The sequence below is a fragment of the Peromyscus leucopus genome, chromosome 2 (assembly GCF_004664715.2).
Source record: "Peromyscus leucopus breed LL Stock chromosome 2, UCI_PerLeu_2.1, whole genome shotgun sequence".
NCBI classification, from domain to species: Eukaryota; Metazoa; Chordata; class Mammalia; order Rodentia; family Cricetidae; genus Peromyscus; species Peromyscus leucopus.
The window spans coordinates 150,630,130-150,644,208 of NC_051064.1; the positions used below are offsets into that span (position 1 = coordinate 150,630,130).

Here is a 14,079-nt window from a genome sequence, read left to right on the forward strand (position 1 = left end):
TGGACTTCAGATCAGCCGCCGGCCCGCAGAGTGTTGGCATCACTCCTGGTGGTGATGCAGGGGAGCCGTTTTCGGGGTCTGTGCAGGCATGCGTGTGTTTCTGTGTGCACTGACTGCATGCTCGCAGCGTTTCACCCAAGAACTCTTGCCTTGCAGCTGTCGCTTTCCCAACTGGCGGCCTCCCCACAGCCTCCGGCTCCACGCAGCTCTTCCAAGCCCCCTCCTCAGTCCCTGGACAGACCTCAGTCCCCACAGGGTCCCCTGCTCCAGGCAGTAAGTGTACCCACCCTGTCCTGCTTTCTGCTCCCACACAAGCTCATCACCTCCTGATGGGAAGGAAGTCTGGTGTTTGGGTGACGGGGCCTTGGGGTGTTCTTTGTGATGTGGGATGGGAGGGACGGGAGGGGACGGGAACGGTAGGTTTTGCCCGACTGCGCATCTCAGGCTTTTGCTACCATTCTGAGTCTGAGACCAAACAGGAGTGTGATGTCTTGCCGAACCGCTTGGCATTTGGTGTTCAGGCCCCAGACCTGTGGTACTGGCCTGCTCATAAAATTTATGATTTCAGCCGGGCGGTGGTGGCGCACGCCTTTAATCCCAGCACTCAGGAGGCAGAGGCAGGAGGATCTTTGTGAGTTTGAGGCCAGCCTGTCTACAGAGTGAGATCCAGGAAAGGCGCAAAGCTACACAGAGAAACCCTGTCTCGAAAAAAGAAATTGTGATTTCTTCCTCGTGACTTTGTAACTCACAGATGAGGTTGCTGTATAAAATACAGAGTGATCGGTTAACCTTGACTTACAGATAAAAACACAATTTTTAAAAATTTATTATTATTTTTTTGTTTTTAGTTTGGCCCAAGTATTGCATGGGTCAGATGCTAAAATCTGTCATTGGTCACCTGAAATTAAAAGCCTCCTGTATTGATAGTTGTTGAGCTGATGACCCCCAGGAGTCATTTGGGCAGTAAACCCTTAGGCCTGAGCACCTTTGGGGTCCGTCGTTGGCAGGTTCTTGCTGCACTCCTGGAGCCCTGGTTTTGTTCGGCAGGAACCCGTGTTAGAGGGCAGGGTCTCTCACCTGGAAGCTGACCTGAGCCAGACGTCCTCGGTTCTGGGAACACCCGCTGTCGATCATCTGCAGGAACTCCCCTTCACTCCTCTGCATGTCCCCATCTTTGTGGGAGCCCAGACCAGGAGGTGAAGCTTGGTGGGGAGGCCCTGGACCTTTGATTTTGATGAGCAGGCTCTTGTAGAGAGGTGTGCACGGCACTCCTGGGCTTCGGGCTGAGGGTTTTTTCCATTTCAGCTCGAGAAGGCAGCTCTCGAGAGCAGCAATGGCGCTCCTGCAGTCTTCCGGCTTCCCTGAGATCCTGGATGCCAGCCAGCAGCCAGTGGAAGCCGTCAATCCCTCAGACCCAGTGAGGTTCAACCCTCAGAAGGAGGAGTCAGATTGTCGTCGAGGGAATGAGATCGTGCTTCAGTTTCTTGCCTTCAGCAGGTAGTCTCTGGGTGCCCATCCATCGCACTCCCTGGCTTCCTCATACTGAAGGGCTGACTCCTGGCATGCTCTGTGTTCAGGTTTTGCCAGCTGGAACATGGCCGTCTGTTTTCTGAGTTAACTGATACATGTAGTAATTGTGTGCATTTATGGGGTAGTTGGTAATCTGATATGGGTATATGGCGTATAATGACTGTCTTAGTTAGGGTTTCTGTTGCTGTGAAGAGACACCATGACCATGGCAACTCTTATAAAGAAAACATTTAGCTGGATGGCTTACAGTTCAGAGGTTCAGTCCATTATCATCATGGTTGAGAGCATGGTGGCATGCAGGCAGACATGGTGCTGGAGAGGTGGTTGAGAGTTATACATCTTGATCTTGTAGGCAACAGGAAGTGGTCTGAGACACTGGGTGTGGCTTGAGCATATATGAGATCTCAAAGCCCTCCCCACAGTGACACACTTCCGCCAACAAGGCCACACCTACTCCAACAAGGCCACACCTCCTAATAGTGCCACTCCCTATGAACTTATGGGGGCCATGTCATTCAGAGCACCACAACTGAATCAGTAATCAGTTACCTTCATCTTGAACATTGGGATTCTCTCTTGCTGACATTTTTACGTTATTCTGGCTGGGACCTCCTTTGTAAATGCCAGAAACCCTGCTTTGTGTGGTCTTCTGGGCTAATTAAATCCTGCCCCCTGTGTGCCCATTCTCGGGCTCCAGTGTTGCTGAGGGCAGCACCTCCAGTCAGGAGGTCGTGGCACCTGGAATAGCCACTGTCCTGTGCTCTGAGAGGACAGAACTGTTCTTGGCGTACTGAGGTGACCTCGGTGATCACAGTGCCTGTCCTGCCCCTGTGCATGTCACACCCCGGAGCTTCTCCGTGGATGTCTGATTGGTTCCCTGTTGTTGTGTTCAGAGCGGCCCAGGACTGCCCAGGAGCACCATGGCCACAGACTGTGTATTTCACCTTCCAGTTTTACCGTTTTCCACCTGAGACCACGCCACGCCTGCAGCTGGTCAAGCTGGATGGGACAGGCAAGAGCAGCTCCGCCTCCCTGTCCCATGTCCTCGTCCCCATTAATAAAGACGGCTCCTTTGAGGCTGGTAAGTGGTGGATACAAGAATGCCTTGCTAGACTTTGTGTGGGGCTCTTATTTTATAATGCCTTTTTTTTAATGTGTGTGTGTGTCTATCTGTCTGTTTGTCTGTGTGCATGTGAGTGTGTGTGTGTGTGTCTGTATATGTGCCTCTGTGTGTGTGTCTGTATGTGTGTGTATGTGTCTGTATATGTGCCTATGTGTGTGTGTTTATGTGTTGTGTGTGTCTGTATATGTGCCTCTGTGTGTGTGTGTATGTGTCTGTCTGTGTGTGTGTGTATGTGTGTCTGTATATGTGCCTGTGTGTGTGTGTGTTTATATGTTGTGTGTGTCTGTATATGTGCCTCTGTGTGTGTGTGTGTGTGTGTGTGTGTGTGTCTGTCTGTCTGTCTGTCTGTCTGCCTGTGTGCATGTGAGCATCCTGGAGGCCAGAAGAGAGCTCCGGGAGCTGGAGTCACAGTGGTTGCGAGCTGTCCAATGTGGGGCTGGGAAACAATCTCTCTGCAAAAGCGGCAAGTGTCCTCAACTGCAGAGCTGCCTCTTCGGTCCCATGGACGTCATTCTCAAGAGGTGTGTCGTGCAGTCTGTCATGTGTGCAGGACGGTGGGATGGGCGTGTCTAAGACCAAGCTCCGTGGCTGGCCAGCTGGGCTCTGCCGGGATCCAGAGTCAGCCTTGTGTGGATGTGAACCCCTTTTACAAGTATTTCTTCACATAGTGCCTCCAAACTCAGGTTTTGAAAAACATAAACTTAATGGTGTAATCCCATCTAAGAATTAAAAATAGTTTCCTACTGCTCTTAGCTCTCTTGCCAGTGTTATAGTTGTTGCAAATATTCATAGTTTAAAACATGATTTGCTCAGAAATGAGGTCTCAGGTTGTGAGGTAAAGGTGCTTTCTGCCAAGCCTGATGACCTGAGTTTGTTCCCCAGGACCCCCATGGTGGAAGGAGAGAACCGATTCCTACAAGTCGTTCTCTGCCCTCTACATGTGTGCTGTGGCATGTGTGCAAGTATGCACATGTGGGCATGCACACACACATACACACATGAACACACGCGCGCGCGCGCGCGCACACACACACACACACACACGCACACTGTGATTAAAGACAGAAACAGAGACGGAGTCCCCTTGCTGTGGTGGGCGGAGCCCTCACTTGCCGGCTCTTTTGTGCTCTCTGTAGTGAGGCCAGGCTCTTTCCTCATTGTGAGCCATGCTGTCCCATAAGCTTCTGTGACAGTCTAGACTTACTTTCTGTCTCGTGGCAGTGTCTCATAGGGTGCCTGCTCTCTGCTCCCTCCTTTCCTGGGCCCTGGGGGTGAGGCCCAGGTATGGGGTTAGATGCAGGTCTCCTGTTTTTACAGGAGCTTTTGTGGCTGTGATGTGACATCTCCTTTGCAGCCTTGGCCTCCTCTCTTGATGGCACTGTGGCCACAGACTGTGCCTACTGTCTGTGCCCACTGGACATGGGCTCTCTCAATGGTGCTATGGCCACAGACTGTGCCCACTGCATGTGGGTGAGTGTTTCTCTGGAGAAGACACAAGAGTCACAGTCTACTTTGGATACCTCTACTTGACAAGCAGATGCTCCCATGATCTGTGCATCTCTCCAGCTGTGAGATACGGTTCACTTCGGAAAGGCAGGATGGACAGTGACAGGGTGTTTTGGTGTCCTCCAGGTGGGCAGTGGCTTACAGCTCCTGGTTTCATTGTACACTAATGGATTTAAACCACACAGGGCGGAAACAGACCCGATGCATTTTCCCATCTTAGTTCAGTGTCACAGCTCATGAGACCACGCTGGGGTCTGAACTGCTGCTGCCACTTGGGGTGAACAGTGATGAGGAAACTGCACTCAATTCCAGCCCCGAAGCAACTTCACAACATCGATGCCAGAACTCAGAGACAGGCAGATGTGGCTCGGGTTTGGGAGGGTGAAAGGCCGTGGGGGCGTCCTGTGCAGGGAAATGGCTCTCGTTTGAGAGGCGCTCGTGCATGCAGCCTGAGTGGGGAGGCACAGGCCCTCCAGCAGGTGAGTCCACACACCTCTCAGGCAGAGACACATCCGGAGGATGGTTGGAAGTGCAGCCTGAAACATTTTCATAGAACTCGTAGGGAACGAGAATGAAGCACAGTGAAGGCGTGTGTGAAGATACTGCGGCTTCTATTAGAGTTGTGTGCTAACCTAAACATTATTACATCAAAGGGTATGCTGTTCTGTGACACTAATGCCACCAGGTCAGAAATCTGCCACTCCTTCTCCTTCCCCAAACTCTGGACCAATTAGAAAGATTAAAACACACTTCTAGTGATGAGTCAGTGAAGAATCACAGCAGAAGTGGCTAATGATTTTAAACAGAACAACAGATAATGCCACATGTGAAAACTTAACACGATTGAAGTGAACTGTGCTTTCAGGCTGATGTCAGGCTGATGTCAGGCTGAGGTGCAGGCTGATGTCAGGCTGATGCCTGTGCTGGGAAAGGAGAGAGTGTCCTTCAGGAGGCCTGTCTAATTGTTCAGCTCAGGAAGCATGGGGACGGACAGGACAAAGCCTGGGATAAGCAAAAGGAACGGAACAGGAGGGTGAACATAAATGCCTTGGGAACAGAGTGGGAGGCTCTGCTGGGTGGTTGCCCTGGGGATCGCAGGCACCAGAGGACAAGCTCCCTGTTTCTTTCCAAGGTCAGAATTAATGGTGCTAGACGGTACAGATCAAAACATCTCTTTCCTTTATGTTCATTTATGACAAAGCAGTTACGGGAACATGCAGTCCGGGCACCAGCTGTGCCTCTGGCTTCCGCCTCTGAGGTGCTTGGACTGCCATGGTGGTAGGGTCACCTGGAACAGCAGCCGGGCAACCTGTGGGAAAGTGCAGCCTTTCTGCTCACCTGAGCCCCCTTGGGCTCCAGCCTCTGCCCCTCCTTCAACAGGCCTGGACTGAGACGAGGAGGACAGTCCTGTCTCTCTCCCTGCCCCCTGCTGCATGGCTGCCCCTTCCCGAGGAGCAGGAGTGGAGAAGCCAAGGAAGTCACTCCACATGGAGGCTGGAGGCCGGGCGAGGAGTCACTGGCGATGATTCCTGGGCATGGTGGTTCCCTCAGCTCCTCAGCCCTAACTCTAAGTTTACCACCAGCCCAGAGTGTGATGTGTTTCAAGCCCCGAGAGGAGGCAACTGGCACCAAGATTGCCGTATCCAGCAAAGGTGCCTTTTAGAGTTGACAGAGGGAAAAAGATAGGACACAATGAAGACCCTTCACAGACCAAAGCAACCCGTGGCTACGAAGCCAGCTAAGAAAGAGTCCATCACTCCTCACAGAGTAAACCATCAAGGCCCTGGAAGAAATAACTAACCAGAGGAAACAGCCAGCAGATCATGGGAATAACAGCCCTCTTTCAATAATACTTAGTATATTAAATCTCTGATTAAAAGATGCAGATAACATGTTTGGATTAAAAAGCAGCATCTATTTGTTGTCTCCAAACACCACACCTCACTGGCAAAGGCACCCACAGACTGACCGTCAGAGGGTGGACATCAGTCCATGAAAGGGATAGAAGCCCAGAGTAGCCAGTGTGGCCAGTCTTATATCTGATGAAGCAGGCGTCAACCACAGTTAGAAGAGACGAAGCTTCTGCTCACAAACCAAGAAGGCGCAACGGTTGTAAATACGTGTGCACCAAACCCTGGGGCCTGGGTTTCACAAGCACAAACATGAATGGAGATCAAAAGACAGGCAGGTCCTGAAAGGTAACAGTGGGCAACTCCACAAGTCCAGATTCAACAGACCGGCCATCCAGACTCAAAATTAATAAACTCCAGAGTTAAACTGAACCACAGACATTTACAGATCAGATGCACAGTCTTCTCAGCAGCCATGGAACTTTGTATAAGACCCATCTCAGTTTAGGTCATGAACCAGCACTAATGTAAAATAACCGACACAGAGGAAGGGAAACTCAGTCGACTGTGGTTGGATGTGGTTATTTGGGGCACTTGGTCCTGCTCTCCTGGGCTGTGTGTCTGGGGCAGTACACACTCTCCTCTGTCACTGAGGCTTCGTTGTGTATTTTGGTGTCTGGTAGTGCCGTGTTCTAGTTTGTTCTTTTTGCCCAAGATGACATTTGTTATTTACATGTTTTTGTGCTTGCATATAATTCACACATACAATTATGTTCTCATGTATCAGCTTAAAAATAATTAACTTAATTGAAACAAATCCTGCATCGCTGGGCATTTGAAAAACCATACACAATGTTGCAGAAAGCTTTAATCATAATGGGAAAGTTGGAAAAGCCCACATGTTCTTCAAGAGATAAAGTATTAAGATATGGTACATGAGAATCACAGAATACACGGGAACGAAGTACAGACACAGCCTTACCTCTTAGGGCTGTGGCTCTTTCTTGTTTCCTAGTTAATTAAAATCAGGATTATCTTCATTCTTTTCTTTGCCTCCTCTCTGTCCTTTTTTTTTTTTTTTAAATGTGTGTGTGTGTGCACCAAGTGTATGTAGTACCAGAAGAGGGCGTTGGGTACCCTGGAACCAGAGTCATAGGCAGTATGAGCCACCATGTGGTTGCTGGGAACCAAACCTGGGTCCTCCACAAGAGCAGCCAGTGCTCCTAACTTCTGAGCCATCTCTCCAAGCCCCCCTTTTTGATATTTTGATCATTAATTTCCCAGTTTTCTCAGCTCACTTCATTTTTCTTAGATCTTCTGGTTTTGTAGATATGTGGTATGCAGGGCTATGAATTTTTCTTTGATGATTGTGTCTCATTCACTCTGATAAATTGTGTTTTAATTGTTCTCCTAGACACCTCCTTCTTTCAAAAGGATCTCATGTAGCCCAGGCTAGCCTTGAACTCACTGTGTAGCCCAGGGTGGCTTGAACTCCTGATCCTCCTACTCCTCCTCCCCAGTGCTAGGATGACAGGCATGTGCCACCAAGTCAGGCTTTCTAGAAAACCTTGTTGTGTGCCCTTTGACAGAGTCACTTAGGGTTAGGTTTTGAATTTGTTTTGATTAAATTTTTATTAATGATTTCTAGTTTATGGCGTAGTATTCAGAGATCAGAGTTGTTTTATTTCTACTTTATGGGCTGTGCTTAGGTTTTCTCTGCGGCTTAACATAGCCATGTTTTCCTGATGTTCTGAATGTATTCACATTCTGTGTCTGGGGTGCGGTGCTTGGTGTTTCCCTGCAGTTGCCTGTGGGGTAGGTAGACCTGGGGTACTGGGTCCTCCTTTCTTGTGGGTGGTAGCTGGGTATGGGTCTCTTTTTTTAGTAATGTATGTTCCTTTCTTGTTAGGTGCTGTACTGGTTTTTTTGTTAGTTTCTGTCCTTTTTTGTGTAGGTAGACCTGGGGTACTGGGTCCTCTCCTTTCTTGTGGGCTGCTAGGTCTGCCTTGAATAGAGAGGTATGTGTCATGGTCATGATTCCTGCACTCCTCCACCCCACCCCGTGTGCCCTGCATTTCTGCCTTGGTGCCTAGGAATTCACAGCTGCAGCAGCTCATTCTGAACTTCGGATGTCATCTAGATGGAAAGAGTCTCACTCCATGGGGCTGTGAACACCCGTCCAGGGCAGGAGGCATTTGTGAATCGTGAAGGGATGGCTGGGTTGAATCAGGAAACCCACCAGAATCAGAAGTGTCCACCAAGGCACGGGCCTGTGTGTGGGGCTGAGTGAGGAGGCCACAAGGGTACAGCCAGAAAGGGCAGGGAGTAGGAAGGGTGAGGCTGCGAACTTGGGGAGGACAGTACCCCTGCCTGTGGACCCTCTTTCAGTGTGGCTGGTAGCGTCACAGCTTCTGAGCCCCCAGGGATGACACAGGACTCTCAAAGGTTCTTCTGTAGTGGTTCTAGACATGGCCGCCAGAGAGCTGTTGGTCTCGGCTGGTCAGGAGCGCGTGAAGAGGTGGCCAGCTTGTTATGAATGGTCAACAGCTACCACAATAACCAGCCCCAGGCCCGCTGCTCTGGCTCTGTGCTCAGTGGCAAATCCTCCACCTTAGTGCCACACAGGCATAGGTCCTGTGTGTCCTGTTTCTTCATGTTCTTGTGCAGGGCCTGGCATCTGGCATGGCACAGCCAGTGTTTGCTGAGAAAGTGACTTGGTGGTGGCATTGAAGGGGCCCGGCAGCTGGTGAATGGTGATGGAGCAGGGAGCCAGTCAGGTGGTGTTGGTAGGAGCTGACGAGACGGGAGGGTCCCGCCTGGGACATGCTGGACTCAGGGTGTCCCAAGAAGACAGGTGGGCATGTGCCCAGGAGAAGCTGAGGTAGCATGTGGTGGACATGTGGCTCACGTGTGTCTGGGGCAGTCATTCCATAGAGGTCTTGCTGAGGGCTGGCACTGCTCTGCTCTGCTCTGACACTGTGTGGTAAGCCCAGGCTTTGGTGCTCACAGGGCTGCTGCAGAGCCTGGGTGTCTCTGAGAGGCACGGGAATCTGGCCAGGTTCTTGTCTGTGAATGGTCCTGAGCTGAGGACTCAGGGCTGGCCACAGGGCTGGGCTAGGGTGGGTGGTGACTTTGTCTGCCCTCCTCTGAGGTGCTGCGGTGGGGCATACCTGTCTTCTGTGTGAGTTTTCACTTGGTTCCTCTTAGGTCTTTGTCCTGGTTCCTCTCTTTCCTCAGCCAGGCCTCACCACACGCACCTGGGGTCCACCCCAGACCACCCATTTTCCATTCCCTGCTCCTCAGGGCTGGAGCCCAGCACCACAGGCTGTGTTGGCTCACATCACACTCCCTCCACTAAAAGGGCCGTCTGTCACGGCGTCAGACAGGATGTTGCTCTCTGTGCCCCGTGCAGCTGAGACATGAGGCAGGGTGTCTCGGAGGGGAGGGTGACCTGTGAGGAGCTGCACCCCCCCCTCTCTGGAGGTGAGGGCTCTGCTCATTGTGCTTTTGTAGATATCGATGGCGCTATCGATGGGAGGGAAAGTGCGGCTTTGAGCGTCTCTCGTGTTGCTGCTCCTGTGCACTTTAACTAACGATGATCCCACTGTCAGTTTTGTCGATTCAGAATTAATGATCGCGTCTCTTCGGGAAGATGAAGGCAGAGGCCGCAGTCTAGCTACCATGTTAGTCAGCCTGATTGGTGGGTGCAGCCTCAGAGAGGCACCTGGGGGTTCTTGGGGCTGATGTCCTACCCTGAGGTAGCCCAGCAGGGGCAGTTTCAAGATATCTCTGTGTGTGTGTGTGTGTGTGTGTGTGTGTGTGTGCGTGCACATGTGACCCAGCCTTGACAGTAATGTGTACTGGACTCTTCTTAAGTTCTGTGTGTAGAATAACAAACTCCCTGGGGAGCCTCGTGGGGCGTCCCCATCCATCTTCAGGACTCGGTGGAATCCATAAGTCTTTTTTTGGGAGCTTATTGTGCACACTGGAAAGGAGTACAGTCTCTTGAACAGACTCTTCGCTTTGTTAATTTGGATATTTTATGATGTCTTTGATTAATGTGTTTATTAACTGTCATTGTGACGGAAGCAGAAATTAGTAATCATGACCAGAGCAGAAATATTTCCAGCACGTAAGGATGATAAATGGCTCCAATTACTCATAGGCCCACTTGGGCTTTCTCTGTTCAGGCTCTCCCGGCTTCCAGCTGAGGTACATGGTGGATCCCGGGTTCCTGAAGCCAGGTGAGCAGCGCTGGTTCACCCACTACCTGGCTGCTCAGACGCTGCAGGTCGACGTCTGGGACGGAGACTCTCTGCTCCTCATTGGGTCTGCTGGCGTCCAGATGAAGGTAGCGGTCCACCGAAGGATGGGCAGGGCACTGCAGTGCTGTGGGACACGGCACCATATAGCCTGTCCCCAACGGTAGGGTCACAGCCCAGCACCGGGTTGTGCCAACTTTTTGTCCGCTAATGACGAGCAGTGCGGTGTTCTCTGCCCTCTGAGGGACAACCTTCTCCATGGGGGCTGAACTCTACAGCCATGTGTGTCTTGGTGAGCTTTTCTCCACACTGACCTTCCAGGTAATGCCACCTTCTGACTCTTCCAAAGCGATGGTGTAGGTTGTCTAAGTGCAGGTACTAGTCGCCTGTCCTCTATGGTGCTTAGCGGGCCCCTCAGACGGGGGAAATGACTGAGGTGTGTGGAGTTACCTGGTTCCTATCGGCAGTAATGCATTTCTTTTTCCCTTCCTATTCTGAGAATCGAACCCAGAGCCTTGTACATGCCAGGCAAGCACTCTGCTGCTGAACTACACCCAAACCTCTGAATTGCTTGCTCTGATTTTAGTTAGAATCCTTCAGTTGTGTCTCCCACCCTCTCCCTGTGCAGACACTGAGATCCATCACTTTTCCCTGGGCTTTCTCCCCACCTTCTTTCTCTCTGTGGTGAAGTGGACCCCAGAGGATCAGCTTAAGATCGCCATGAACATTCCTGGGCTGGCCTCAGCCCTGTGGCATCATGACAGATGCTGATCCCTCCTCGATCCCTGCCACATCACGCTCTCTGCCTACCTTGTTCTCAGGTGATTGCTGGGCAGTGAGACCCATGGATTCCAGTTGTCACTTCCTGTCTCTGTGTGCCGGACCCCCAAATGGCATCCCTCCTCTCTGAGGCTGTGCCAGCCCCTCCCTCTCTCTTTTCTCCCTCTCTTAACTTAACTTGTCCTGCCTCCACTAACCACCTTGTTACTCAGCATTCCGGGCCTTGGTGTCCTTTGTGAGGACAATGCTCCTTGGGTAGGGATGGTTTGTGGATGCTGGAGCCAGGGTAGCAGCAGAGAGGAGCTGGGAAGGAGTTGTAAGGGGCCTCACAAGGCAGCCATTGAGGCATGGTGGGCGCTCAGCCTCGTCCCAGATGCAGCTTCCTTACTTGGTCTGTCTCTTTGAAAATTCCTCAGCGTGTGTGTGTGTGTGTGTGTGTGTGTGTGTGTGTGTGTGTGTGTGTGTGTGAGTGTGTGTGTGTGAGTGTGTGTGTGAGTGTGTGTGTGTGTGTGTGTGTGTGTGTGTGCACGTGTGTGTGTGTGCACATCTGCACATGCCTGCAGGTACCCATAGAGGCCAGAAGAGGGCAATCAGTCCCCCGAAGCCACAGTTCCAGGCAGCTCTGCTGTGAGCTGCTTGTGGGTGCTGGGAACTGAATTCCTGGAAGAGCAGAAATGCTCTTAACTGCTGAGCTGCCTCTCAAGCCTCTCTACTTAAGTTTTAAAGTTAAAAGGCAAAGAAGAATGCAAGTTGGGTTAAAGGGCTCGTGTGTAGCTGGAGCTAATGACCTCCGTGCTTCTTTCAAGGAAGCCCTTGGTCACCTTAGTATGACCTCCTGTTAACCCGTTTTCAGTGGAGACAAGTTCACAGTCACTGATAACCACCACCGCTGGGATTCTGCACAGTCCCTACCCTAACGCCCATGCTCTCTGCCTCTGTGTGCTCCATCCGAAGCAATGGAGTGGGGGCTTCAGATGACAGAGCAGCTGGGGCCCTCGAGGCCAGCTCCTCCTGGTGGGCTCGACAGCCACACCCTTCCCTCCAGAGGTGCCGCCATCTTGGCAACCAGCCCTCCACTGTGATAGGCACCCGACACCGTGTTCACCTCTCCTTGCTTCCTGCAAATGCTAGATGTTTTTCTGTATTTCCGGGTCATTCTCCAAAGGCCTTGTCCTATTTTCCAATACCAGGGGCTCTTGAGCCATGAATGGCTGTGCGTTGTGGTGTGGCATTGTCACTGGGCTGGCAGCCTTCGAAGTGTGGAGGACCCAGTGTGGCGTCCTCACTCCCAGAGAAGGTGCTCTCATTTCTGTAGGAGAGACTCAAGGGTTACCGAAGCTTGGACTGTAGTCTGGTTCCACACATCTGTCTGGTAGGAGGAAGCTCCAGGGCACGTAGCTGAGGAGGTCCAGGCTGGCCGGGAGCCTGAGTCCATCCCTAGTGCCCCAGCCTTGCATGGGCACAGGCAGAAGCCTGAAGACGGCAGCTGGAGCGAGGGGCTCAAGAGAGCCCCGCTGACGCTGTCCTGGGGCAGGCCTTTGTGCCGCTCGCTGTGCCCACCTGCTCCACTGGCTCATAGGGCTTCGTGCTGCCTCAGCCCAGGTCCAGAGATCCCCATATCCCGTGACCCCGTCTGGCCCCTCCTTGAGCCACACTGAAGCCTGTGGTCCTGTCCTCGTGGGCTCTGCGGTGTGCACCTTGGCCTGGCTCCCCTCCTGCGTCACCTTTGCTGTCACATCCCAGTTTCATTCAGAGAGGGCCTCGGCCAGTGCCTGCCTTGCTCTGTTGCCTGTATCTCTTCCCTTTGGAAGCTGGCTCCTACCAGGCAGCTGCCAGGTCCCTGGTGCACCACAGTGCCACCCAGTGTTTATTCAGAGGCCAGACTGGGCTGTGTTAAAGCTGATGTTTCTAAGAAGTTGGCCCCTTCTGTGTGGCTGGTGACTAGCGCTCTGTAGCTGACGCCCTTCACGGACCTGCCTTCTTCCTCCTCCAAGGTCCTCTTCTGACCATTGGGGTGGCAGTGGCTGGACCCAGCTGTTCACCACTGTCTCTCTTCCCTCTGCAGCACCTCCTCCGCCAAGGGCGGCCAGCTGTTCAGGTCTCACATGAATTGGAGGTCATGGCCACTGAGTATGAACAGGAAATGATGGTGGTGAGCGGCGATGTGGCTGGCTTTGGCAGCATCAAGCCCATTGGTGTCCACACAGTGGTGAAGGGCCGCCTGCACCTGACCTTAGCCAACGTGGGTAAGATTGCCAGCAGCTTCACCTGGTTCTCCTGGTTCTGTGTCATTTCTCCATTGCCTGTTTCCCCAGCTAGAGCAGGAGAGGTAGCCTCACCTCAGGCATCCCACACTTTGTAGGAAACCAAGACTTGGGTGAGCATGGCTTCCAGCCTGACCTTGGCCACTGCACCTGTGTTGGTGGCAGGCATTCACTGCCTGGGTTCTGGTGGGAGCTTGGAATCACCTGTCTTCTCAGGCTTGTCCATGGGTCATCCTGTGACCACCCTCCAATGGAGTGACGAGGTGCTGGAGGGTCTGACTTAGAGTCCCAGCCCCAGAACTGCCCATCAGAGAGAGGCGAGAGCAATCCTGAGTTTTCTGTGTAGCTCAGGAACCGCGGGAGGAGGAAAGCTTTTCTTCTGAGCACAGTGACATCGTTTCAAGGTGCCTCAGCAGAGGGACTGACGGCAACCTGCTCTTGTTATTGCTCCTGCCTGACCAATGAGGGTTGGAGCTGGCTCTGGGTGGTCCTGCCTGGACCCTCCACAGGCTTTCATGAGAATGGAGAGGCTGAGGGGTCAATAGACAGAGACATCTAGGTGCATGAGGTCAGGCACCTGTCCTGGGGAGCTGAGCCAGTAGAGAACCTTCAGAGACGGCAGCGTCCTCACTACTCGTCCTTTGGGGGTACCCCAAAGGGTAGGTGATTTTCCTGCTAAAATCGAAAGTGCAGGACTGGTTGTGGGAGGCCTTTGCGAGGCTGAGACCAAGATCTCTGCCATCTTATTAGGGATTTTTCCATTC

General features: G+C 52.2%; 1 protein-coding gene across 1 annotated transcript in view; it reads left to right on the forward strand.

Annotated features, from left to right (window-relative positions):
- The window catches only part of Nphp4 (nephrocystin 4), a 90,671-nt gene that overhangs the window by 61,074 nt on the left and 15,518 nt on the right, over positions 1-14,079 (forward strand). The window contains 6 exon segments of the mRNA XM_028883069.2: positions 157-273; positions 1,048-1,196; positions 1,306-1,497; positions 2,424-2,611; positions 10,200-10,360; positions 13,117-13,297. Coding sequence (XP_028738902.1) covers positions 157-273; positions 1,048-1,196; positions 1,306-1,497; positions 2,424-2,611; positions 10,200-10,360; positions 13,117-13,297 — 988 coding nt within the window.